At 41.0% G+C, this 27,362-nt stretch overlaps 1 protein-coding gene across 1 annotated transcript; it reads left to right on the top strand.

Annotated features, from left to right (window-relative positions):
• Positions 1–11,648: 11,648 nt before the first annotated feature.
• LOC141632730 (uncharacterized) lies at positions 11,649–12,188 on the top strand. The gene has a single exon (XM_074445247.1). The coding sequence runs from the start codon at positions 11,649–11,651 to the stop codon at positions 12,186–12,188; it is 540 nt and encodes a 179-aa protein (XP_074301348.1).
• The last annotated feature ends 15,174 nt before the right edge of the window (positions 12,189–27,362 follow it).

Here is a 27,362-nt window from a genome sequence, read left to right as displayed (position 1 = left end):
TTCTTTATTGTTGCCGGATCTTAATCTGTAACTTTCTCTCTCCCTTTACTCACTTTATTTAATTTGCATTGTTTGTTTCTTTCTCATCTTTTGCTCTTTTCTTATTCATGTCTAGCTAATTCCCCTGCCAGGATTTAGGGGAGTCAATGGATTGTTATTAATTGATAATTAGTTTATAGATCTTTTGCTGTCGCTATGTCTATGTTGTTAATCACTGCTCTTAATTGTATCTAGCTAATTGAATTGATGCACTTAGCCTTTTTAACCTTGGTAAGCCTTGACCTAGACCGGAAGGTTGGAAGGGGTGAGACCCGCAGTGAACAATATGATGCTTTAGTGAGGGCGGAAGCTAAGCTAATAGTATTTTAGGGCGAATTGAGACCGGAAGGAGATATTCGTTGCCCCTTAGACCGACACATCGACCGATCTGTAATCTTAGTTGCAATTAACTGACGTTCATTGATGACCTGACAATCCTAGTTCTCTCTCTCTCTCTAATTCCTCTTACCCTTAATTCTCTTCCTTTAATCATGATTAGTTTAGTTCAAACAATTAAAACTCCCATTTCGTGTCCATAGACAGACCAAATTGACAAGTAGATAGTGACTGCCTCCTTGTGGAGATCGACCCTACTTACCGCTGACTTTTGTTAGTTGTGCTTAGGTATTTATTTTTGGTACCTGACGACGGTGTCAAATTTTGGCGCCGTTGCCGGAGAGGCAACTATTTTATTTGCTTGTTTATTTTTGTCTGTCTTTATCCTCAAGGGATTAATTTCTTGAGGCAGTTCTCATCTTTTTCTCTAGTGTTGTTTTGATAGGTCCTACAGGTCCTAACTAGACAATCCTAGGTAAAAGATCGTCAAAGGGAAGGCTTGAGTACCTTTGATCTTGGCCATGGAGAGTAATGAAATGTCATCTTGATTCGTTTTGGATAACGATTTTGATGAGGACAATGATTACGGTGAATCTCCCCTTTTCAAAGCCAAGTTGGATGCTTTAGAGGCTGCGATATATGGGACAGAACCCACAAAGGAGGGAGATGAGATGGTAGCTAAGTCAGTAATTGTTCCTAGCACGGAAGAGGTAATATACTCTTTTGTCAATGATTCCGACGTTAGGAGCAATCAACCTGAGGTAATTAACGATAATTATTTTATTATTGGTATAAAAAGTACACTACCTCATATGACCTATGGTTTGTATTTCAATACTCCACCCCCCAGTTGGATAAATAAGTTAATAATGTTTCACCGTATTTGGCATCGGAAATTTGTTAGGCTCAGACGATACTTTAGATTTCTTTCATATGCTCCTTTTTTATTTTGGTGCTACTTATGCTCTTGTTTAACACATGCGCAGATTTATGATCTAATGCTAAGGGCTTTGAGTTGATTTGATCGTGACTGACTGGAGCAGCTGGATGAAGAAAAGATGGTCAAGCTGGGACCTGTCTGAAACTAGCGCTACCCAGGAGGCATCCCAGAAAATTTTTTAGCTTTTTTACATTTCAGTTTTGTGTGTGTAATAAATGGTTTTCGAACCATAGACTCTGAACAATTTAGGCTTGGTCCTTTGTTGCATTTGTGGTTGTTATTCGCGTCTTTTGAAGGTATTTCACCGAGGCCTAGGAGTTCGCGCATTAGGAAACTCTCGATCGAGCGCAATTCTACTCGATCGAGTACTCAACACCCTCGATCGAATGATTCTTCTTCTCGATCGAGCATCCACAGATAATGACCCTTCGATCGAGGCCTTTTGTTTCCTCGATCGAGCATTGTTGCAGCCCATTTTACTCGATCGAGTCCTCTTCCCTCTCGATCGAGTAGATTCGTTTTGATTTGCTTCATATGACGCTGTTCTGGAGCTATTTAGCGACCTCCCCTACTTCGCGTTATCTTGTGAGTTTTCTGCATCTCCACTCTCTCCCTTTAGTTTGCATTTCCTTTCCCTATTTTTGGGTACAATGAGGGCATTGTAAGGTTTGGTTTGGGGAGGTTATGCATCCATATCTGTGTCTGGATTCAGCTTTTATTGCATTCCTGTTATCACGTTTAATTTTCATATTTCATATGCATTGTTCTTTATTTAAAAAAAAAACGAAAAATCAAAAAAATTCACGTTTATTTTTGCATATTTGTTGAGTCGGAACGGTAGATTTTCGTGATGAAATTGCACTTTAACTTGTCATTTTTACTTAAGCCTTGCATCTAATTGATAGTTATTAGCCGAGTCCTGCGCATATCTACGAGTTAATGTCAAAAATTAAGCTGACTGTGTAGACTTGACCTGATAATTTGGCAACTTACTTTACAATTTCTGAGATTTAGAGCCTTATAACTGGTGACATCCATGACCAGTTTACATAGGAATTGAGAGTAGTACTCCTTGCATAGCATGTTCATCATTTTTGCACATTTATGACATTCGATTTCTTGTCAAATGCATACATTCGGGTTTGTGGTCGGTGTCACATGCAGGGAGGCGCTTGCAAATTTCCCCTTTCTTACATTTTTCACCCATTTAGCTCCACTTAAGCCAAATTTAGCCTTTTTGACCCATTAGCTACATTCAAAACTGAGCCTGCCTAGTCAAGCTAGTTAGTATGTCTTTTGTGGTATGTGTATTCCGTCTGCGGTTTGGCCTGTTTTCATTATTGGAGTTGGTGGAAAATGAAGAAAGGAAGAAATGAATAAAAAAGAAATTGAAAAAAAAAAGAAAAAAAATGTGAAGGATGAAAAAAAAAGAGGAAAATGAAAAAGAAAACAAATCCACGTGTGATCAGTGAAGAAAAGAATGAAAAATTTGGAAATTTTTGGTTTGAGTTCAACTGAGGCCGTTTTTGTTCACTTTTATCTTGTGACGGTCTCCCTCCTCTATTTTATTCATATATTTTTGAGGAGATAGTGTATTTGGACAGTGAGTTGTGTGCCAATGAAGGGTACTTGTACTTTATTTTATAGTCAGTTGAGATTCGTACGGTCTTATATGGTCCTGTTTAGGAACTAGCTTGGTGCTTTTACCTCCACATTTCCATAATCTGTTTTGCCTTTTCTCGCCTGAACCTCACTTTCCCATACTATTTGTAAGCCCTCGGCTGTGACGGACATTGTTGGTTGGAATGTATGTGTAGTACTTGAATCGTCTATCATTTTTGTTGCATGCATGTTATGTAGGTCGCAGTTTAGGTGAGTGACTATTTCTCTTTCTCTCTTATACATATATAATTCACCCTTTGCTTCATGAGAGAAGAGGGATCACGTGAGAGTCCGATTTTGTTGGTCTTGCAAGGTGGATAGGTCAACTTTATTTATGGACATCATATAATTCGTTTGCGTAATGACCATTGTAGCTGTAACTGTTCATTTTTGTTTGCATTAAATTGGTTCAAGTAGACAAGTTATAGCTAGCTCTGAGCTTTCTTTTTCCGTTCCATTATTTTGCATATAGTTTGTTTTGGGGACAAGAAAAGGTTTGGTTTGGGGAGATTTGATGCGTGTATTTTATATAGGTATTTTGTACTTCATTTGCACGCATTTCAATGCATTTTGTGTAGTATTTAGCTACAAATGTCCCCCGAATTGGCTACTTTGGTTTGTGTTGTATTATTTACAGGTATAAATCGGAAATGAGCATAATCAAGCTTAAACCATGTCCCTATGCATGCATTTGGGAGATGAGTTGAGTCGGAGCTTGCAAACTACTATTTTGACATGCGCAAAGGAGTAAGATAGCTAGGCGAGCAAAGGAAGAACTTCAAATTACTAGTGCCTACTTTGAAGAGCCATATATCGAGTTCTGATACCGATATTCAGGTGATTCTAATTGGAGATGAAAACCTGTCCACTTAGCTTTCCAACGCCATAGGAAACGCCCTGTTTGCCCAAGTAACGCAGAAATGGCAGCCGTTTGAAATTCAGTGCGCGAAGCAGGAATTGTGCGCTGGAAAGTACTCGATCGAGTACAATTGTGTTCGATCGACCCCTTTTTCTACTCGATCGAGTAGTGCCTATTTAATAAGTGTTCGATCGAGTACCTAAAGTACTCGATCGAGAGGTTTTAGCTTGGTTTTGTTCGATCGAGTGATATAAAGTTACTCGATCGAGTGATTAGCTTATATACTCGGGATTTTTAACCCGTGTTAGGTTTATTTTATGTTACTAATGACTTCCCTATATAAAGGAAGTCGAGATTAGGTCATAATCATCTTGGACACCGTTCCTTGACTCCTCTTTCACCACTTATGATACTTTTCTTTCTCTTTTCACTGTTAAACACCTCTTTTCTTTATTGTTGCTGGAACTTAATCTGTAACTTTCTCTCTCCCTTTACTCACTTTATTTAATTTGCAATGTTTGTTTCTTTCTCATCTTTTGCTCTTTTCTTATTCATGTCTAGCTAATTCCCCTGCTAGGATTTAGGGGAGTCAATGGATTGTTATTAATTACTAATTAGTTTACAGATCTTTCGCTGTCGCTATGTTGTTAATCACTGCTCATACTTGTATCTAGCTAATTGAATCGATGCACTTAGCCTTTTTAACCTTGGTAAGCCTTGACCTAGACCGGAAGGTTGGAAGGGGTGAGACCCGCAGTGCATAATAGGATGCTTTAGTTAGGGCGGAAGCTAAGCTAATAGTATTTTAGGGCGAATTGAGACCGGAAGGAGATATTCGTTGCCCCTTAGACCAACACATCGACCGATCTACGATCTTAGTTGCAATTAACTGACGTTCATTGATGACCCGACAATCCTAGTTCTCTCTCTCGCTTGCTAATTCCTCTTACCCTTAATTCTCTTCCTTTAATCTTGATTAGTTTAGTTCAAACAATTAAAACTCCCATTTCGTGACCATAGACAGACCGAATTGACAAGTAGATAGTGACCGCCTCCCTGTGGAGATCGACCCTACTTACCGCTGACTTTTGTTAGTTGTACTTAGGTATTTATTTTTGGGACCTGATGACGGTATCAGTTTCATTGATTTTGGTTGAAACCCTAATTGGGTAAATTGGGGGTTTTGGGAGTATTGTGTTTATTAGATGGTGATTGTATGATTGTATGTTTGATAGGAGGTGATTTCGTAGAGGAAGGTTTCTTATTCGTTGATTGTGACGATCTTAATGGTTGCCTTTCCAGGTAGGGTTTCCCTACTCGGTTATTGGTTACATAAGTGTTGATGGTGATTGTGTTTATTGTTGATCTATAACATGTTGGTTTTTTGTGTTGGAGTTGTTGTTGCATAGTTATTGTTGTTTGTCTGTGGTTCGCGAGGTGCGCTCTCGGCTGAGTGGAGTCACTTGCGGGAGTGGCTTCACGCCCTTGATTCGCCCTCTGTGGAACCCGCCAGAGAAGGGGATGTGCACATTAATGAACATGGGTTATCGCTCGGATGAGATGAGCGGGGATTAGGTCGGTACGGCTGCGGTCCTCCTCTGGCGGCGAGGAATATCTGTTGCGATGGGTATTCTAGTAGGACTACACACTTTAGTGTGTAGTCAGGTGTGTGGAGTTGTGATGGAGTTTGGTTAATGTGTGTGTTGTATCTTATATATTGTGTTTTGTGTAATCAGTAACTGACCCCATTTAAATGTTTTAAAAACTGTGGTGATCCATTCGGGGGTGGTGAGAAGTTGTTTAGCAGGTATATCTTGGATACGCGCGGGATCTAGCTCGGAATGGAGTCATCACATATCAGAGTCTTTAGTCTTCCGCTGTGTTTGTTAAGGCAGTTTCACTTAGTTGGTTTACAGTTTTGAGAGCAGTTGTATTTTACTTTACCGTTTTGGGTTTAGGATATGTAATCAGTTAAACTTATTTATCTAAAGAATGTTTCTTTATGGTCAATTTGATATACATTGCCTCGGGTAACCGAGATGGTAGCACTTCCATGCATTAGGAGGTCCTGGTAAGGCACCTTGGTGTACGGGGGTGTTACAAAGTGGTATCAGAGCCGACGATTTTGGAACCTATAACTAATGAACCCAATGAATCTAGGGAGTCAAAATAAAATGAACCCGCGTAGGAGTTTTTAGGAGCTAATGCAAAGACTTGGGAGACGTCCTAAAGTCGCGAACTCGCCCTAGAACTTCAAACCGGTCACTATGGGGTGTTATGGGACCGCTATATGTTTACTAATGTTCTATTGTATATGTTGGATGAATATGTATATATATTAATTTGTTGGATGAATGGTATATGGTTGAATGGAGGATGTGGTGGAAAGGATGATAGTAATCGTATATGGTAATATGATTAGTGGTTAAGCTACTTCTTTACTGTTATTTCATATGCATATGTTGGATAAAGTGTATGATGGATGATTTGGTGGAAAAGATAAAGTAATTACTGCATAAGAATATGATTTATGATTAAGAGCCTGTTATGTGATGAAAGGGAGAATTTATAATGTGGCTATACTAGTAACATGTGATTAGGGGATGTGATATGATTATACATGATTTTGTTTGCGTAAAGTTATATGATAAAGTTATATACTTGTTTACTATTGTTTCATATGCACATGTTGGATGAAGAATGTGGTTGAAATGGATGAATTGATTGGAAAAGATGGAGTGGCAATTGCATGAGAATATGAGTTTCGTGATTAAGAATATGTTTAGGTGACGAAGTGGAGTTGTAATATTGTTGTATTAGTAACATGGGAATAGGAGTTATAATGTATAAGTAGGTTTTCTTTTACGAAAAGTTATAAAGTTAAAGCATGCGGATAGTACATGATTGATAAGTTGAATATTATATGAGCATGATAGATGTTATTGTTTGGCTTTTGGTAGATAGTAACATGTGGTTGGGGTACTGGTTTTACAAGTATCGAGTCGCTTTTTTTCACTTTGTTGATGTTTAAGTTGTTTGAAATGGAAAATCAAATAGTTATGTTGCTCAATTACAAAGAAGTGTCTTTAAACTGTTATAACTTGAGTTATATATATGATTTTGATGTGATTCCACTTGCAGGTGATAACGTGTTCATTTACGATTCTAACGATAGGTCGCATGCCCAAAATGACCAAGAAACGAGTGAGATATGACCGTTTTACGAAAATTAGACAGTGCTGAAAAATGTGTAGGATACTCGATCGGAGTGCACCTCTTGTTACTCGATCGAGTACCCCTGGTAATTTGTTGTACGTGCTTCTGACCTTCACCTACTCGATCAAGTAGACTGTACTCGATATAGTGACCCCTGTTTTGGGTCATATGATTATCTTTTGACTTCATCGCATATCATGTTTAATTGAAAGATGTTCTTTTACTTCTTTATGCATTGTTTTACGTATGTGTTGGTTCTGATGCGTAAGTTACCCAATCTTATGATGTAAGAGTAGCACCTTATAATGGGTATGAGTTTGATGGGGAGGACATGAGTTATATGGTGTTGTGATGAATAGTGGTAAAAGAAAGGAAGATGGATGCGTACACCGAGACAAGAAGAATGTTTTGTGAGTTGTGGTGAGTGATATAATCACGAGTTGGAGTAATGTAAAGGTAAGTGTATGTGGACGAGGGGTGATATAAGTATAAGGAATGTAAGAGAATATGGAAAATATGACAGGCGATTACAGGGAGACAAAAATTTCGAAGTTTCACCATTGTTAGGGTTTGATTGTTTCTTCATTATGGCTAGAAATTCTGCTTCTAAATCTAAGAATAAAACTGCTGCAAGGTCTATAAAAAAGGTTCGACCTAGCCCTAATGGAGGAAGACAGAAGGGACCATCTGATAGTGATGTTCTGCGCACCAAGCCTATGCATGAAGTCAATGGGAAGGTTGGTCTGTCCTTTGATGATGAAGAGGAACCTGCTGCAAACACAACATTTGTGACACAACGTGGTAAGAAACCTAATACAAATTCGCAAATTGTTCATCAGAATGATATAGAAAATACAACTGAGACAAGCACAAACCTGGTGGAGACTCCTCCTACACAACCTGAAAACATAGAGGAAGATATTTTGCAATTCACTGTAGAGGATGTGCAGGAGGAGGTGACATATTGGAATCAGGCTGTTGTATGTTTTGTCCTAGGAGCAAATCCTCCATGGGAGGTTTTAGAAGGGTTTATTCACAGGATATGGGGCAAACATGGAGTTGATAAGATATCATTCCTTCCAAATGGAATTTTTCTTGTCAGATTTAAGACAGTGCAGAGCAAAGATGAGGTTCTAAAGGCTGGGTATCATATGTTTGATAATAAACCTCTTATAGTTAAAGCTTGGCAAAGTAATATGGATCTTCTTAAAGAGGAAGTTAAGGTGGTACCAGCATGGATTAAGTTGTATGGTCTGCCTTTGAAGTTTTGGGGTAAGTGTTTGCCCAAAATAGCTGCTTTGGTGGGGCCTTATGTTCGGCCTGATCAAGGCACTGAGGCCAGAACTAGACTAGGCTATGCCCGTGTGATGGTGGAATTACAAGTGGGGCATCAGTTTCCTAGTAGTGTTAAATTTAAGGTTGAAAATGGATGTCTATTGCAGATTAAAGTTGAGTATGACTGGAAACCTAGTCTTTGCACGAATTGCAAAGGTATGGGGCATGAAACTAAAGAATGTAGGAAAAGTCAGTCTAAGAAAAACATTCACCCTGTTACCAGGAAGGTGTGGAGACCAGTGCCTAAAGTACAATCTACTCTTTCAGCAACTGAGTTCCCTGTGCTGCAGAGTTCACCAAATCATAACCCTGTTCAACAGAGTGAGAACACTGATGAGAGTGATATTGAGGAGACTATTGATTTGGATGAAATTGAGAAACAACAGAATAGTGCAAAGCAAGCAGGTGACCCTCCAAATCAGCCTGTTTCTCATGAATAACATTGGTTTTTGGAATGTTCGAGGGTTAAATAGTGTAAATAAACAGAAAGTAGTTAAAAATTTTATGCATAATAATAAGGTAGGTCTTTTTGGCTTACTTGAGACAAAAATAAATGGTGGAAATGTGACAAACATATCCCTTAATATGTTTGATGGTTGGTGTGTTACTACTAACAGTCATACTCATAAGGGAGGAAGGGTGTGGTTGCTTTGGCAACCACAGTTATTTGATGTGCAAGTCTTGCAATATAATCCTCAGTTTATTCATGCACAGATCAATGTTAAAGTTACTGGGAAAAGCTTCTTCTTAACTATGATTTATGCTTTTAATGAGGGCAAAGATAGAATTGAGTTATGGAGATGTTTGAGTCTGATTGCCCTTACCAGCTCTGGACCATGGGCTCTAGCAGGTGATTTCAACACTGTGTTAAATCCTGAAGAGAGATTAGGGGGACAGACTAGGGATGAGGATATGGAAGATTTTATAGACTGTCTGAATTCTTGTGGGATGACTGATATTCAGGCCACTGGGGCTTTCTTCACCTGGACAAACAAGCAGGATGCTGAGCATAGAAAGTTCAGTAGATTGGATAGGTTTTTAGTTAATGATGAATGGCTAAACATGTATCCAGAAATGGTGGGTCACTTTCATCCTGAGGGGCTTTTTGATCATAACCCATGTGTTATTTCTAATAAGAATTTAAGTACCACAATGGCTAGAAGTTTCAAGTACTTTAACATGTGGAGTCGTGCAAGTGAGTTTTTGCCTAGGATCAAGGCAGTGTGGGATACTCCAGTAGTTGGGACTAGAATGTTTTGTATTGCCAAGAAATTGAAAGGTTTGAAGACTGTTTTGAAGGGTCTTAATGAGGAATGCTTTTCTGACATTGAACTACAGACTGCTAAAGCTGAACAAGGATTGGCTGAACTTCAATTGCAAATTGTTGAAGACCCCACCAACCAAGCTCTTATTACTAGGGAGAGGGCAGCTATGGAGCACTTCAGAGAATTGACTAATGCTAGAGATAGCTTTCTCAGACAAAAATCTAAGATACAATGGACTGAGGAGGGAGATGTTAATTCTGCCTATTTTCATGCTAGTATTAGAAGAAGGTGTATGAGGAATACTGTCATTCAGATTGAAGACCAGAATGGGAAACGATGCACTGATACTCCTAGTATTCAGGGGGCTTTCCTAGAGTACTATATTGGTCTGTTAGGCAGTAAAAAACCAACTGAAGTTGTGAGGCAATCAGTGCTGGAGTATGGCAAACTATGTACTGATGAGCACATCAATCTTATGAATGCTCCAGTGCTTGCTGAGGAGATTAAACAGGTAGTCTTCTCTATACCTATTGAGAAAGCTCCGGGTCCAGATGGGTACTCTAGTGGATTCTTTAGGGATTCATGGGAATTGGTTGGAAAGGACATTGTGGAGGCTGTTCAGGATTTTTTCAATACAGGTCAACTTCTTACTCAGCTAAATGCAACAAATATTAGCTTGATTCCTAAGTGTGAGAGGCCTACTTCAGTTAAGCAGTTCAGACCCATTGCATGTTGTAATGTCCTATATAAGGTTATTTCTAAACTTCTATGCAATAGACTAGCTATGGTTCTACCAGACATAATCCATGAGAGTCAAGGGGCTTTTGTACAAGGAAGGTCCATTATTGAGAATGTATTGATTTGTCAGGACATTGTGCATCAGTATTCAAGAAAAAATGTCTCTCCAAGATGTTTATTCAAAATAGACTTGCAGAAAGCTTATGACACAGTAGAATGGGATTTTGTGGAACAATTACTGATAGGGTTGAGATTTCCTGAATCATTCATCAAGATCCTAATGGTTTGTATCAGAACTACTTCCTATACACTAGTTCTGAATGGTAACAACTTTGGATATTTCAAGGGACAGAGAGGCCTCAGGCAGGGTGACCCAGTTTCTCCTCTTATTTTCACTATCTGCATGGATTACCTAACTAGACTCATTGCTTATGCTACTGCTAGATGGCCATTTCATTACCATCCATTATGCAAGGGGATAAAGCTTACTCACCTCATGTTTGCTGACGACTTGCTAATGTTTTGCAAGGGAGATGCTCCCTCTATACTTCTCCTGATGAGAGCATTCACTTCTTTCTCAAAAGCTTCAGGCCTGCAGATGAATAACACGAAGTCAGAAATATTTTTCAATGGTATGACAGAAGACCTGCAAAGGGATATCTTATCAGTCACAGGATTTCAGAAAGGAACAATGCCCTTTAAATACTTGGGGGTCCCAATCCAGCCTGGTAAGATATCTAAAAAAGATTGTAGTTGCCTTGTGGAGAAGATGGTGATGAGAATAAAGAGTTTAGGAGCCAAAAAATTGTCATATGCTGGTAGGGTAGTTCTTATCAACTCAGTTTTGAACACACTGTATAACTATTGGGCTGCGATGTTTGTCATACCTAGAGCTGCCATCAAGAGAGTTGAAGCCATTTGCAGGAACTTCTTGTGGGATAGTAGCACTGAATATCACAGAGTCCCTTTGGTTGGTTGGGATAAAGTTACGATGGCAAAGTCTGCAGGAGGATTAGGCATTAAGAAGGCTAGTATTTGGAACATAGCATCTGTTGGAAAACTAGTAAATTGGATCTATACGAAGTCTGACAGACTATGGATTAAATGGGTGGATAGTATTTACTTAAAAGGCACAAATTGGCATGAATACACACCTGCAAATGATGCTACTTGGACCTGGAAAACTATCTGTAAGGTGAAGGAGTAGCTTAAGAGTGGGTTCACTGACGGCTGCTGGACACCCCATCAGAAAGGATACATGATTGGTAATGGGTATGAATGGCTCACTGGCATAGCACCCAAACAAAATTGGACTACAGTTGCCTGGAATGATTGGAATTTGCCCAAACACTCTTTCATTTCCTGGTTGATTTTACAAGAAGGGATTAACACCAAATCTAAGCTCTTTGCCTATGGTTATTGTACTGATGATTCCTGCATCTTGTGTGATGAATATGCTGAAACAATTGACCACTTATTCATGGATTGCACATTTAGCTGCAAAGTTCGTGGACACATTGAAGACTGGATTGCTAGACCTTTTCCTAATATCAATGATTTGATGGCGGAGAACAGAAACTCCATGAAATGGAAAGCTTTAGCAATGATTCTGAATACTTACCGGTATTATGTTTGGTATCATCGAAATCAAGCCCGAATACAGCTTAGTGTGGTAAAGCCTGCGCTAGTTGCTGAGAGGATGAAGAAGCTGATACAGCAGAGGATTCGCAGCTTTGTGAAGCTCAGAGATGGACAGGATGAGACGGGATTGAGAAACCAGCTGGGTTTCGATTTCTGATTGATTTTGTTTCCTTTGAGTTGTGTTTCCAGTTTTGGTAAAGTGTAAATTGGGAATAGTTTCTTTTTTGGAATATCAATATACATACTCACATTTCACCTAAAAAAAAAGTATAAGGAATGTAAGAATGAAAAGGTTGAGATGAGGGATGCAAATATTGGCAAATTGGGATGTGTAAGGATTTATGGAGGGAGATGGTTAGGATTGTGTTGATTACAGTTATAATTGATGGAAGGTCGTTAATGAGGGATGGAAACGAATGGTGTAAAGTGAGATCAAGTCGTGCCGCGATGTGTAGATAATGGTCGAGTTTATGAATTTGTATTATCAAGGGGTGAAACTAATGTGTGATTTCTTTGGGCAATTAACAGTGAGATGGTACTGATATGAAATAAAGGGATTTGAGTTTTGTAGCAATGGAAGGTGACTGGAGCACTAAAGAGTTAGGTAGAAGGAATAAGGAGTTGAATCGTTAATTGATTTTGTCAAGTGTAAAAAGAAACGAATGAGGGGAGTAAACTAGGAGAATGTTGACCGAAGTATTGTGATATAGAAGTAAGGAATCGTCGAGATGTATGACACTATCATGAGGATGTGAGTTAATGGTTATATAGGAGTTTCAAAACAACATGTTAGTCATGAGTTTCAAGGAATTAAGGGAGTAAGAAGTTGGTAGAGTATCTGCACGATATGAGATTTTGGTGGAGAGTTAGGCGACGATACAATTAAGGATAGAATTGGGAAGAATGTTGAGGTGAATTTTGTTGATGGGTTTGATGTTCGTTATTTGGAATGCTAACCAAAGATAGGAAAGGAACTGTTATATTTAGAGGTGAGTGTAAGAGATTTGTTATACGGATAGTGGTGGTGTTGTGGTGTTGTCACTAGTGGTTGATTTTGTAGAGGCCGGACTAATATGTATGGTTGTGAGTTGTGAGGAAGTATGATATGGTTATAGGAGGCGGATGCTAGTAGTGGAGTATTAGTGGTATGGTTCTATTTGGCAGGAAGTGACGGTTATGCGAATGGAGAATGTGTTATGAGGGGCATACGAATAATCTCGGGCGAGAGGTAACCTTTATCAAGTGGTAACTTATGTGATCAGAGTTGACTAGTTGGATGTGATTACGGGTCTATGATGTGTATAAATGTTTGTGTGAGGTTCTGACCTCACGAGAAGTGGTATGGTGTGATTGTTATAAAGTTGTTATCTAAATGTTCTGTAATATATGTTGGGTATGGTAACCTAATGGAATGTTATTCAAAAGTGATAGTTTGGGTGATCTGGCATGGCTAGTTCTACTTGTATGTGTATTAATGATATATGTTTATTCCGTGTAATATGTTGTGTTGTGATCTAGTAAAGTGGTGTTGAGGAAGTTTTCTTGTCCGGAAAGTTATACTGAGTCAGTGTTTATGGGAATTGTGTAAGTTGTGATGACTATCGATGTGGTTGTTGTGCCTCGGGTGGTAATCCGGGCACGGTACTTCGTGTTGTGATGCGGGTATTTTCGCGCTGCGATGCGGCTGTTGGTGGCGGTGTTGCGATGCCGTCATCGGTTGTGGTGGAGTGGGAGGGATGATTACGATACGAGTTTTCGAAAGTACATACCAGTTATACATAGATTGTTGTTTTGTTTACTGCTGTTTCCTGCGAGTTTCGGTTTGGACAAATACACGGTTGTTTTGTTTGTTGATTTTTCTTACCAGTTTCAGCTTCAGAGTGAAGGTAGAGTATGATATGGAAGAGAGTTGTGTATGTTTCCATTGTTTTCATGGTATAGTGATATCCTGTTGATGGGACACAGTTGCGAGAGGTTGTTGGAGTACTTGTGATCTTCTTTTAGATGAGGCTTTGGTTGACATAGTAATGGCGAGTGATTTGTGGAACATGTGTTGTACATATCTGGAAGCTGCAGATGGTTCATAATCATTTATTGGGACAGTGAGTATAGGGTGTTGGAAATTAGTATCATGTTATGTTATGGATGAGTTTTGCGGTAATGAAAGAAAAGAACTTGAAGATCAAGTGTGAGTGTGTGTAACAAGTTTGGATCGTGAGTTATGCTTTTGGAGATAGGTGCTTTAGATAAAGAGGTATGTCGTTTTGCAGTAATGTGGAAGAGTTGGAGTATTGGTTATGCTAAGGATTTTGTGGTATAGATTAGATGGAGTGCAGAATGAATTGAGGAAGGAGGACTGTTAGAGGAAGAGAGACCTTGATATAGGGATTGTTGTAGGTGTTGAGGTTCTCGTCGGTTATCGTTGACATGCGGTGGTGATGAGGATTTTGGAAAGTATAGCAAAAGATTTAGTATTAGTGGGTTACGAGGACGTAACACTTATCTTAAGAGGAGTAGGATGCGACAAAGAGAGCTTAATGGTTGTACATGTTGCTGTATAATTGGAAGTTTGAGCCTTGGCATAGAATAAAGGATGGATTTATATTGTGGTTGATATTATTAAAGGTCACAGTCGTGCTTGTAGTAGTGCGATGTTTAGGAATGGGAGAATACTTCGATAGTGTTGACAGTTGGATGATGATGTTTATGAGTTCGATGGTGTTGACAGTTGGATGATGATGTTTATGAATGTGAGTGAATGTTTGGGCCAAAATCCGCTTATTGGCCTAATATGAAGATGAGCCCATCAAGGTTTATTTAGCAAATTGGGCCGAGGATGTAATAACCGTCCTATTAGGAACCCTTTGACAAACGTTAACTGACCTTAGACGCCTTGTTGGACCTTCGAAAACCTTCTGAGTGGTGTTTATTGGCGATATAGCCTTTACCTTCTGAGGTTAATCGATCGAGTAGCTAGGGAGCGCGATCGAGTAGGGCTCACTCGATCGAGTAAGTTGGTTACTCGATCGAGTGGCGGGTTTTCAGCGGGGAATTATATATCGTGTTTTGAGAAACCGCAAATCATTTCCGCCTCTTTCCCAAAACCTAAATGTCATCTCTCCACCTTCCCTCCACCATAGATCCGTCCATGGGAGCCTTTAAGGATGCTTGTGCCATAGGAGTGGATTGCTTGAGTCGGGTAGCATTCTTTTTGCCGGATTTTTATGCGTAGGTATGTCATCATCATCATCATCATCATTGTTGCTGTGTTTTCAGTTAGGGCTAGAATAGTAGTGATGGAGGGTTGTATTATATGTATAAGTGTTGCTTGATTGATGAGTGCTGCGTGATAGGATGAGGAATCGTTGCGGTTGCTAAAGGTAGGTTCGCCTACTCAGTTTCTGTTTGTTGTCTAGTGTGTCGGTTGTTGTGTTGATTGTAGTGTCAGTGTGGTTGCTTGATTATGATAAGCGGTTGGTGTTGTGTTGTTTCGTTTGTTGTTGTTGTGGTGCAGATGACTGTGATTGATTGTCTATGGTTCTCGAGGTGCGTCCTCCGGTAAGTGGAGTCACTTGCGGGAGTGGCTTCACGCCCTAGTTTCGCCCTCCGTGGAACCCGTCAGGGGAGGGGATGTGCACATTAATGGGACAGGATTATCGCTCCATATGATGAGCGGGGCTTAGGTGGGAACGGCTGCGGTCCCTCACTGCGAGGGCTGGTCCAGTGGACAGTCGGTGACGGTGATTGGCTGGAGTGGTTGTGACTTGTGTGTGTGTCTGGTTGTATTTGTAGCATGCTGGTAGTTAATGTTGTGTCTTGCCTCAGTTACTGACCTTGTGTGGTTGTTTTTTGTTTGTTTATGTTATGTCTGCCGTGATCCCTTATGATGAGTAGTCGGTCTTAGCAGGTGATGTCTTGGATGGTGGCCAGAGTCTTGGCGGGATGAGTCTTCACGAGCCATGACAGGAGTAGTCTACATAGTGTTGATGAGTTGTATCTTTTGTATCAGTAGTTTTGGTTTAATCACTTGTAATATAATTATAAATGCTCTTTTATCGACTTTTGATGATTACTTTCCTCGGGCAACCGAGATGACGAGGTCCTTATATGCTACGGAAGGCCTTGTTAAGGCTCCTTGGTATATGAGGGTGTCACAAAGTGGTATCAGAGAGACGATTTTGGAAACTGTAACAAATGAACCTAATGAACGTAGAGAGTCTAATAAAATGAACCTGGTGTATGTATCTTGGGAGCCCCAGTTGATGCTAGATTTTGGGTGAGTAGGCGCCCTCATTTCAAAATCATGGCCCCATTATGCTTAAGCCAGTCACCGGGTATGGGGATGTTGACTCGGCAGTTATGTGCCTAATGTGTGTGATGTGTGTGATGGTTATGCTAGAATTGTTTTTGATAAAACTTCTGTTGAAACTAGCATGTGTGTGATGATAATGAGAAAAGTGAAAGTTGTGCACAGATGGAAGTGCGTGTGAAAGGAGTAAAAGCGGTGAAACTTTTATAGTAGTGTTTGTTCCGGATAGTTGGTGCTAGTAGTCAATATGATGAATTTGTGAGCCTTGTGTGTGTAGTAATTCTAATAATTTATGAGTCGTGGATTTGTGGTGATGATTATCAAAGTAATATTGAATGAATATGATAGATGATTAGTTGAATGCTTCCGCATGTGACATGATTAAGTTGAGTAAACTAGTTTGTATATGTTGTGGCATGGTTAAATTTCTAGTAGAGTTGAATGGCAGATAATGGTTGAATGATTAAATGAATGCTTAGAATGATATGATTTGTGGTTGCATTGCCAAAGATACTAATGCATGATTGGAATTTCTTTGTTATAGACACGAGTAGAAGTAAGAGGACATGTGTGAAAATGTGCGTGATAAAACTAAGAGATTAAACATTTAATCGGTTAACGGTTGTCATAAAATAAAAGCGAAGGTGTTTAGTGGAGTAGTGTGTTTGCGAGAATATATTTCTTGAGCTTGTGTGGTAGTAATACTACGTGAATGAGTATGATAATCTGTGACGGTTTCCAAAGTTATTTTGGAATCGACACGCGTTGCTGTTTTGCAGGGAACTTTAATTAATCTTGTATTTTCGACCGTGTATTTAGCCTTGCTTGACCGATTATGAGTGCCTACTTGACCGAGTGGACCTCATTCGATCTAGTTAGGAAGCTATAACGTCGAGAAAGTTGGAATCCCCTACGGAAACTCGACCGAGTAGCTCCCACTCGATCGAGTGGAGGCCACTCGATCGAGTAAGATACTTACTTGATCAAGTAAGCTAAAGTACCCGGAGAATTGTGGCTTCATAAACCCTTTTTCTTATTCATTCTCTTATTTCTTCTTTATTTCCGCAAACCCTAATCCATTTTTTCCCTCTCAAATCCTTTGATTCTTGTGATTGAGGTGCTTCAATTTGGTGATTTTCTTGCTTAAATTCGTTCTTTTTACTTCCTAATTGATTAAGGTATGAATGCTTACTCTATTTTAATGTTTTTAATCAATTAAAATCATATATGATGATGAAAAGTGTCGAAAAATGGATTTACATGTGTTAAAACTTGCTTCTAATTGTTGCAATATGATACAGATGCTTTCCTTTGATGTTTATTGTTGTCAAGTATGCAAAAAAAATCGAATTAAATTGGATGTATTATGAACCGAAAATTTTAGGGTTTGAGGAATTGAATTGATTTTTGGTTGTCTATTGTATGTAAAAGGATGAAAATTGAGTAATCTATGTCGTTTATATCATGTATGGAGTCGATTGTTGTGATTTTCACCCCAAAATTTGTCTTAAAACTCCGTCTTAAAAGTGCCCCAAACTGAAATTCGTCTCATGTTATTGTGAACTTGGGTTGTATATAAATATGTTTTGAAGGTTTGAGACCGTCTGATTCATAAGAATTGGAAAATTTTCTTGTAATTTTGGACTTGTTGGTGATAGTGTGTACTTAGATGATTCTTTTATAATCAAATGTGTATGCCTTGGTACGTTTTAGTGTATATGTGGTGGTATATTTGATTGGTATGTTGAAACAGATGCCGAGACTAAACATAGGAACCAGACAGAGTAAGAGGGGCAGGGCTTCTGAGCCGGAAATTGGGGAGGGGAGTGGACCGGTAGTCCCGGCTATACCCGAATACCCGTTTGTGGTATTTGTTGACTTCACACAGAGAAAGAAGTTTGTGGCTTTACAGACTCGTAAGATGAGACTGACCTGCTGCATTAACACGACCCTCATGGATGATCTGGGTATTGAGACTGATGTCAGGAACATCTTTGAGACCTTGGGGTTGACCAGACTTTATCGGCTATGAAAGCATTCGTATGCTTTTCTGACCCTCGAGTTCATGAGCTCGTTTAAATACGAGCCGGTGGAACAAACTGTGGAGTTCCGTCTCATGAATACCAGCTTTGTCTTGACCATGGACATGTTTGCTTCCCACCTTGGCTTGGCTAAGCCTACCAAGGGAGCCCTTCGTGACATACCGACCGAGTGTGGGGTTAGCAGTCTTATGCCTTGTATCACCGGGAAATCAGCTCCCACTGCTAGCAACATGTTGATCAATGATGTGCAACATGTCACTTTGAAAATCTTTCTTCGTGCTTTGTCGTGCCTCCTCTACGAGAGATTAAATGTGAGTAAGTTGAACTCACATGAGTTGATGCTTCTGATGGCGTACCTTAACCCCGAGCGGACTGAGAGAGTGACCTTTAGTGCTCCCGCCATAGTGTGGTGCCATTGCCACACGTTTGGCTGAGAAGCTAACTTCTTTTGAGGCTTATTCGGCCTACACCCCTTTAGCCACCCCGGTACCTACCATGGATAGAGCTTATTTCCTCGACCTGAAATGGTTGAGAACCATGGAGGATGATAGTTTAGCTTGGAGGGTGTCGGGCATGACTTGGATGAAGATACCAGCTCCTGAGCACCTCCCACCGACAGAGCCTTTACCTATGGCGGTTATATCTTCCGATTCTGACGAGGAGGAGGGGGGATGCGTGTCCTGCGAGACAGACGTACTTCATCGACCCAGAGATCCTCCGAGTCATGCCTGAGCCGAGGAAGGGGGAGAACGTGAGGGCTGAGGAGGATCGACCTAGGATTGGTAAAGGGCCACGCCGAGTGCGAGAGAGAGTGGCCGAGACTCAACAACAGCAGCCGGTACCACCACAGTATCCGTTTCCTGGTTACCCTTCTTTTTTATACCCCGGAGAGGCGTGAGAGCTACCTTGCCTTGAGAGTGTCTTCTACACTGACTATTCGGAACCTGCATGAGATGGGGTATGTTCAGGGTATTGGTACCTTGGGAGCTCATCCGGTTTGGTGGAGGGGAGTCGAGGACAGCAGCGAGGTTTTCCACTCTTACGGGGTGGACATGTCTACTTGGGGAGAGCCTCAGGCGTACCCTTACGATGGTTTCACCCCTTGGTACGTGAGGCCAGATGCTGGAGCCGGTGGTGATGCGGGTCTGGGTACGTCGGCAGCAGGCACTTTGGGTGGTGGTGGAGATGAGGATGTGATGAACGAGCAGCAGCAGAAGGAGTGATACTCCGTTCATTTCTTTTATGTTTGTGGTTTTGATGGATATTAGTTGTTTCGGTCGGTAATTTATTTTGGAACTTGGTTGTATCGGTGGCCATAAGGCCGTACTTGCTTATTTTAAACTTGTTTTACAGGATTAGTGGTCGGGATATCATCCCGACTCGTGGTTATACAATTCTATAGCTTGTGTTTGAAATTTAGAGCATTTTTTACCTGCAGCCACTCGACCGAGTGTCCCTCACTCGATCAAGTAGCTGCAGGTGTGTCTACTTAAGGAGTATTCTGATCTTGGGCTACTCGATCGAGTAGCTAAGATACTCGATCGAGTAGGGCTAGCTCGGTCGAGTGCCTAACCCACTCGATCGAGTGACACTGTTACAGGCACTTTTCAAAAATTAAAATGTTTGAATGCTTTTATTTTTGGATGTTTCGATATTTATCATGACCGTTGAAGGTTCGTAACATGTTTTGGTCGCATTATTAGTTATTTTTTGATTCGTGCTTACGTTATAAATGAAGTTTTGTGAGATATAGATGTGACGGGAGGATGGTACATATTGTTACGGGAATTTGGCATGCAAGAGAAGTCGTTTAAGTTTATATTTGCAGGTGTATATACCCATAGCTTATGAGTAATGGTTATGTAGAGTTTGATGTCATGGGTGGATAGGGACTTGAGTAATTTACACTGTTTTAGTGGTATTCGTACTACCTTGAGATCTGTATGCACATACCATCTGTCATGACTAATCGAGTAATATGTTTATAATATTTCCATTTCTTCAGAGTAATGTTTCATATCGAGTTGTGGAAAGGTTGCTAGGATTGTCACGTGAGATATGTGTCTATGTGTCTGAGAGGAAGTGTGTAATTTCTAGAGTTCATGTTTATATGAGTTGTAACAACATAATGTCCGTTAGAAGTGGTGTGCGGGTAAGCAAAGTTGTGTTGAATGGTTTATAAGTAATGTCAATAAGATGTAATAGATGTCGGATTAAGAGACAGGGAGGTCTTCGGATGGTGAACTTCGGGGACGAAGTTCCTTTTTACAAGGGAAGAGTAATGTCGCAAAAAAAAAAAAGGTACAGTTATAACAATTTTGCCGTATGCTTGTAATATTTTGTAATATCTCTGCTACATTCCAAGTACGAGTTTATGGTTGTTTTAATAGTTTTGGTTGAGGAAATTGTATATTTAAGTGAGAATGAGTAATTGTCGAACAAGATGACATGTCGTTATTTCTTATTTTCAGTAATCTTTCGTTAGTTGTCAGTAGTGGTTTTGCGTTGTGCGGCTATGAATCATACATTGTTGTGAATCTGTGGATAGGACCGTTGTGTTGCATGTTTGGTATTGGTATTTGCGACCAGTGAAAGTACAGTCTCGAAGTTGCGTTGATGCATGTTTGAATAATTTGATGTAGCAGTATAAACGATAGTCGAGTCGGTTGTGTTGGTGCATGTGATGTGTTCAGTAACTCAAGTAGTGGTTCGTTGAGACTTGGGTATGTGGTGTGTGTTGGGCAATTGACGATGATGATGTTTGATGGACATACATAAGGGGGTTAATATTTCTGAGTAGTGTTGTTGACCTGTGTCGGGTAAACGCTGGTGTCGACTCTGGTTTCTTGTCGTGTGGTTTGGGGGAGAATGAGTCGAACTTCGGGGGATGAAGTTCTTTTTAAGGGGGGAAGACTGTAATACCCGTCCTTTTAGGGACCCTTTGACCAATGTTGACTTACCTTAGATGCCTTGTTGGACTTTCGGAAACCTTCTGAGTGGTGTTTAGTGGCGATATAGCCTTTACCTTGGTTGTTACTCGATCTAGATGAGGTTAATCGATCGAGTAGGGCTCACTCGATCGAGTAAGTTGGTTACTCGATAGAGTGGTGGCTTTTTAGCGGGGAATTATATATCGTGTTTTGAGAAACCGCAAATCATTTCCGCCTATTTCCCAAAACCTAAATGTCGTCTCTCCACCTTCCCTCCACCATAGATCCGTCCATGGGAGCCTTTAAGGATGCTTGTGCCATAGGAGTGGATTACTTGAGTCGGGTAGCGTTCTTTTTGCCGGATTTCTATGCGTAGGTATGTCATCATCATCATCATCATTGTTGTTGTGTTTTGAGTTAGGGCTGGAATAGGAGTGATGGAGGGTTGTATTGTATGTATAGGTGTTGCTTGATTGATGAGTGCTGCGTGATAGGATGAGGAATCGTTGTGGTTGCTAAAGGTAGGTTCGCCTACTCAGTTTCTGTTTGTTGTCTAGTGTTATTTCGTTGGTAGTTGTTGTGGTGCAGATGACTGTGATTGATTGTCTATGGTTCTCGAGGTGCGTCCTTGGCTAAGTGGAGTCACTTGCGGGAGTGGCTTCACGCCCTAGTTTCGCCCTCCGTGGAACCTGCCAGGGGAGGGGATTTGCACATTAATGGGACAGGGTTATCGCTCGATGTAATGAGCGGGGCTTAGGTGGGAACGGCTGCGGTACCCCACTGGCAGGGCTGGTCCAGTGGACAGTCGGTGACGGTGATTGGCTGGAGTGCTTGTGACTTGCTCTGTGTGTGTGTGTGTCTGGTTGTATATGTAGCATGCTGGTAGTTGATGTTGTGTCTTGCCTCAGTTACTGACCTTGTGTGGTTGTTTCTTGTTTGTTTCTGTTGTGTCCGCCGTGATCCTTTATGGTGAGCAGTCGGTCTTAGTGACAGGGCTGTCGTATACCTATCAATAATAACTAACTAAACTAACTATATAGCTAGGGAAGTCAGGTCGATCTCCTCAGGGACACAAGATATTTGTAAAGGTCCGTCTATTTGGTCACAAATGGGGGGGTTTGTAATTTGATTGTTCTAAACTAATTAAGGGTTTAAAGGAAGAGAAATAAAGAAAGAGCAATAAAGACAGAAAATGAGAATAAACTATCAATAGAGAGGGGACATGTCAAGATTTCGGTTCACTACGGCAGTCCAGTGACTCAACTGTAAACAACTTAAATAAATTACAGCGAGACGGATATGGAACTTCCGGTCCACTTTCTATCCTAAATTACAACTAACTTAACTTCCGTCCTCGTCAGGGTAGTCTACTGTTCATAGCAGGCCTATTTAGTCCAATCATCCGATCCAGTATTAAATTTTACTAGATTAAAAGGGATACTCAGAAGCGTGCACTCAACTAAGTCGGTAAATACAGTTATATTGCTATGGGGATAGAGTCTCACAATTAATTCATCTAACCTATTTACTAGATCGACACATTTCTACCGTAGATCCCCTAATCCTAACATGAAATAGATTAGCTACTCATGCTATTAATATTATCAAAACTAATAACAATGAAATAACTAACATTAAGCATGATGAAATAATAATGAAAATGCATAAACAAAGATTAGGGCAGAAAATTAAGAAAGAACAAAACAAGTAATTAAGATGAATAAAAGAGAGATTAATATTAAAAGGGGAGAAAGAGATTACAATCGCAATAATCCGGCGTAAAGAACGACTAATTCCGAGCTAAATAACCCCGAAAGCAAAGTTACAGTGAAAGGAAAAGAGAAGCGTTCAAGCGTAATGTCAAAAATGATAGGTGAAAAAAACTCAATGCCAATGACCTAGTTATTATGCGTTTAAATAGAAAATTACCAAGTCCATAAGCTAAAACACGTTCACGGACTAATTAAAGCCCATGACAGCCAAAACCACTCGATCGAGTAGTCTGAAACCACTCGATCGAGTACTTCTCCAAAATATCTACTCGATCGACCAAAATTGTTACTCGATCGAGTAACGCCTAATTCCAGCACTTCTTGATCGAGTACAATACTACTCGATCGACCAACCTCAACCATAGAAACCACTCGATCAACCAATAAAACATCTCGATCGAGTGTTCTTCCTCCAAAACAGCTCAAACTCCTGACCGACTGCTCCGTAGACCGTTCCTTCACGCATCCCAATGCAAGATCTCAGTCTGAACAATCCCGTCTCCTCAAAATGCATGCAAAAAGGGACGCAAATGGTGCGATTCTACTACTTCCACGTTCATTTCTACAAAATGGACAAAACGAACCAAAGTAGCCAATTCGGGGCATAATACTATATAAACAGTACAAAAGTACATGGAAATACGTGCTGAAATAGGCTAAAAACACTATACAAAATGCACGTATCAAATCTCCCCAAACCGAACCTTTACTCGTCCTAGAGTAAACTAAAATGCAACTAATGGAACGGAAATGAAAACTCAGAGCTAGCTTAACTTGTCTTCTTGAACCAATTTAATGCAACAAAAATTAACAGTTATAGCTAAGCAGTCGATACGCAAACGAGTTATAAGTTGTTTTAGAAATATAGCCAACTTATCGACCTTGCAAGACCAACAAAATCGGACTCTCACGTGGTCACTCTTCCCTCATGAAGCAAAGGGTGAATAAAATATGTGAAAGGGAGAAAGAGAAACAGTCACTCACCTAACTACGACCTACATAGCATGCATGCAAACAAAATGAAAGACAATTCAAGTACTAATGCACACACTCCAACCATTAATTTCCGTCACAGCCGAGGGCTTACAAATGATATTGGAATAGTGACGTTCATGTGAGAAAAGGCAAAACAAGTTATGGTAATATGGAGGTAAAAGCGTCAAGTTAGTTCCTAAACAAGACCATATAAGACCGTCCGAATTCTTTGGCACACAACTCACTATTCACATACACTATCTCCTTAAAAGTATAGAATAACACGGAGGAGTGAGACCGTCACAAGATAAAAGTAGCACATACGGTCTCATGAATCAAACCAACTCAAATTCTTTGATGTTCATGCCTCTGGTTTTCACGTGAATCAACATTTTTTTCTTCTGTTTTTTTCTTTTTTCTTTTTCTTTTTCGTCACGTTTTTTCTTTTTTTTCAATTCTTTTTTTTTTCTTTCTTTCCTTCTACCTTTATTTACACCAACTCCAAACAAAATGATACGGGCCAAACTGCAGACGGAAAAATCATACCACATAAGATATACTAAACTAGCTTGACTAGGCAGGCTCAGTTTGGGATGTATCTAATGGGTCAAAAAGGCAAGTTTTGGCTTAAGTGGAGCTAAATGGGTGAAAAATATAATAAAAAGGGAAATTTTGCAAGCACCCCCCTGCATGTGACACCGGCCACAAACCCGAATGTGTGCATTTGACAAGAAATCGAATGTCATATAAGTGCAAAAAAGATGAACATGCTATGCAAGGAGTACTACTCTCAATTCCTAATGAACTGGTCATGAATGTCACCAGTTGTGGGCTCTAAATCTCAAAAATTGTAAAGTATATTGACAATTTATCAGGTCAAGTCTAAACAGTCAGCTATATTTGAACAAAAACTCGTAGACTATGCGTATGACAAAGCTAATAACCATCAACAAAAGTGCAAGGCTCAAGTAAAATGACAAGTTATAGTGCAATATCATCACGGGAATCAACCGTTCCGACTCAACCTATATGCAAAATAAACGTGAATATTTTTTGAATTTTGAAATTTTTCTAATTTTTTTTTTGGTTTTTTTTTAAAATTTAAATGAAATAAATAAACAATGCAAGCTGAAAATATAAACGTGAATGCAAAACAAATGCAAATGCAGACTCAAAAGGATGCAATACCCTCCCCAAACCGAAACGGACAACGCCCTCGTTGTCCTCCAGCATACACAAGCAGATATATACAGGGGAACGGGAATATACAACCTATAAAAGAATAATAAAAAGAAAAAGAAAAAGGAGACAAAATAAAAGAGTGAGATGGGACATACAAAATACGAACTTCCCCAAACCAGCCAGAAAACTAGGGAAGTGAGTAGACCAGCAGCTACTCGTCAGGCTCGTCATCACGCACGTCCTCCACCGGGTAGTCCGGATCCACCTCCTGCTCTATCCTCCTCCTCTGCTCAGCTCGAGCTCTCTCCGCCGCCGTCACCGGGTCCTCGTCCTCCTCCTTCTCCTCCTCACTAGCGGACTCCGAATACCCCTCAGCTGGGAACTGGTAGAAGGAAGGGTGTGGCCAACCCTCTGGGATCGGACGGTGTCGCCTCATGTGATAGTCGTATAGAGGGAACAAAGTCAAAGCTATGTCCTGCTCCATACGAGCATGTCTCTCTGCAATTTCAACTAACAAACCGTCACGGCGCCCTTGGTCCATGACCGAGGATGCCTCAATGGGCGGAGGAGGACAAAAATTAGCCGGTAGAACCGGCTGTGTCTGTGTCTGGTCAGCAGACGTAGGAGTAGGAGTAGGAGTAGGGATCGGGGTAGGTGTGGCCGTGGAAAGCTGGCCACCCGTGGAAGGTGCGGATCCCTCTCCGGTCTCAAGTCTACACCGCTTCCTAGCGGTGGGTAAGGTAGTAGGTGGGCGGACATGGAGGTGGTACTCGGCTAGAGGTGGTGGTCGGGCGCCCCGTGCAACAGTAGGCAAAGGGGCTAGACGGGGGAGAGTGTCACAAGGAAGGTCTACTGACAGGGAACCATCTATCTTCCATGTCTGGTAGTCTGTGTTCAGCCAAGTCTGAGAGTGCATGGTGGCTAGGCTCAGATACCTATCACCGTCTATATAAGGTAAGTCACGAGGCAAGACAGTGAGGAGAGAACGGGCAAGAAAGGTGGCTATGCCACCGCAGAAAATAGTGCCCATAAGCTTCTCTCCCTGAGCCTGGAAGTACTTGGCGGTCAAATAAGCGATGTTGAGGGTAAAGGGACCCTCGTCGTCGATGTTCAGGTAACCGTCTAAGATGGAAAGCTCGTTGTTGTTGATGTTGTTTGGCTCCTTTCGGTTAAAGATAGTACTTTCCATCAGTCTGAGGAAGTAACGTGCGGGGGGAAGGTGGACCTGGGCGAGCTTTCGCTCGTGAAAAGGAGTCTGTGCCAAAGCAGACTAATGACCTTCCTAGGGGCAACAATGGCGCCCGTAAAGGAAAGGCTGAGTCGGGTACCAAACTCCTCAAGTGTCATAGAAAAGGTCCGGTTATACAACCGAAAAGACACAGAAAGACTAGTAGGGACAGCGTCGTGTGCCCCGGAGGAGAAGGTAAAGGAGCTGAAGAACTCAAGGCTCAGCTCCCTAAAAGTGTGGCCACTCATAGTGATAAGTCCGGCCATCCCCGTGCCCCGTAGAAGCTCACGGACTGGCTCGTAGAAGTCGAGCCTCTAAAGTGACGTACGACAAAGAAAGTGCGTAGGGATAAAGTCACAGTCAACTAAGTCATAAAACCTCTTACGATGAACACCATTAATAAAAGTTACCTGGGGGAACGCAAGGTGGGAGTCGAGGGTGTCGTCCACTCGAATCGTGACACGGCCAGCAGCAGGTGTAGCACGACCATGACCGCGACCGCTAGAACCTGAAGTAGAAGACCGTCCAGTGATGGTACGAGGAACTAGGGCCGCCCTAAAAGCGATTTGCGGTGCTGCGGTGAGTCCGCCACGGGTGTGCTCACCGGGTCAAGAGGTAGGTGGGTGCAGTTGTGACCACCACTGAGGAAGAAAGGCTAGCAGCAGTGCTAGAAGTAGTAGTGGCTGTGACTGAGGTGGTAGCTAAAACAGGGCTAGCAGCAGTGCTAGCAGGTGTAAAAACAGTACCAGCAGCAGAGACTAAGAACACAGGAGTTGCGGTACTAACAGAAGTGGAGGCGGTGGTGACAGCATGGACCACCGTCTCAGACAAGGACGAACTAGAAGTCGAGCTCGTAGAAGGCACAGAGCTAGAATCCATCCTAAACAAATAGG

The sequence above is a fragment of the Silene latifolia genome, chromosome Y (genome assembly GCF_048544455.1).
Source record: "Silene latifolia isolate original U9 population chromosome Y, ASM4854445v1, whole genome shotgun sequence".
NCBI classification, from domain to species: domain Eukaryota; kingdom Viridiplantae; phylum Streptophyta; class Magnoliopsida; order Caryophyllales; family Caryophyllaceae; genus Silene; species Silene latifolia.
Note: the sequence above shows the minus strand (reverse complement) of the source record. Positions and strands in the feature narration are given on the sequence as shown.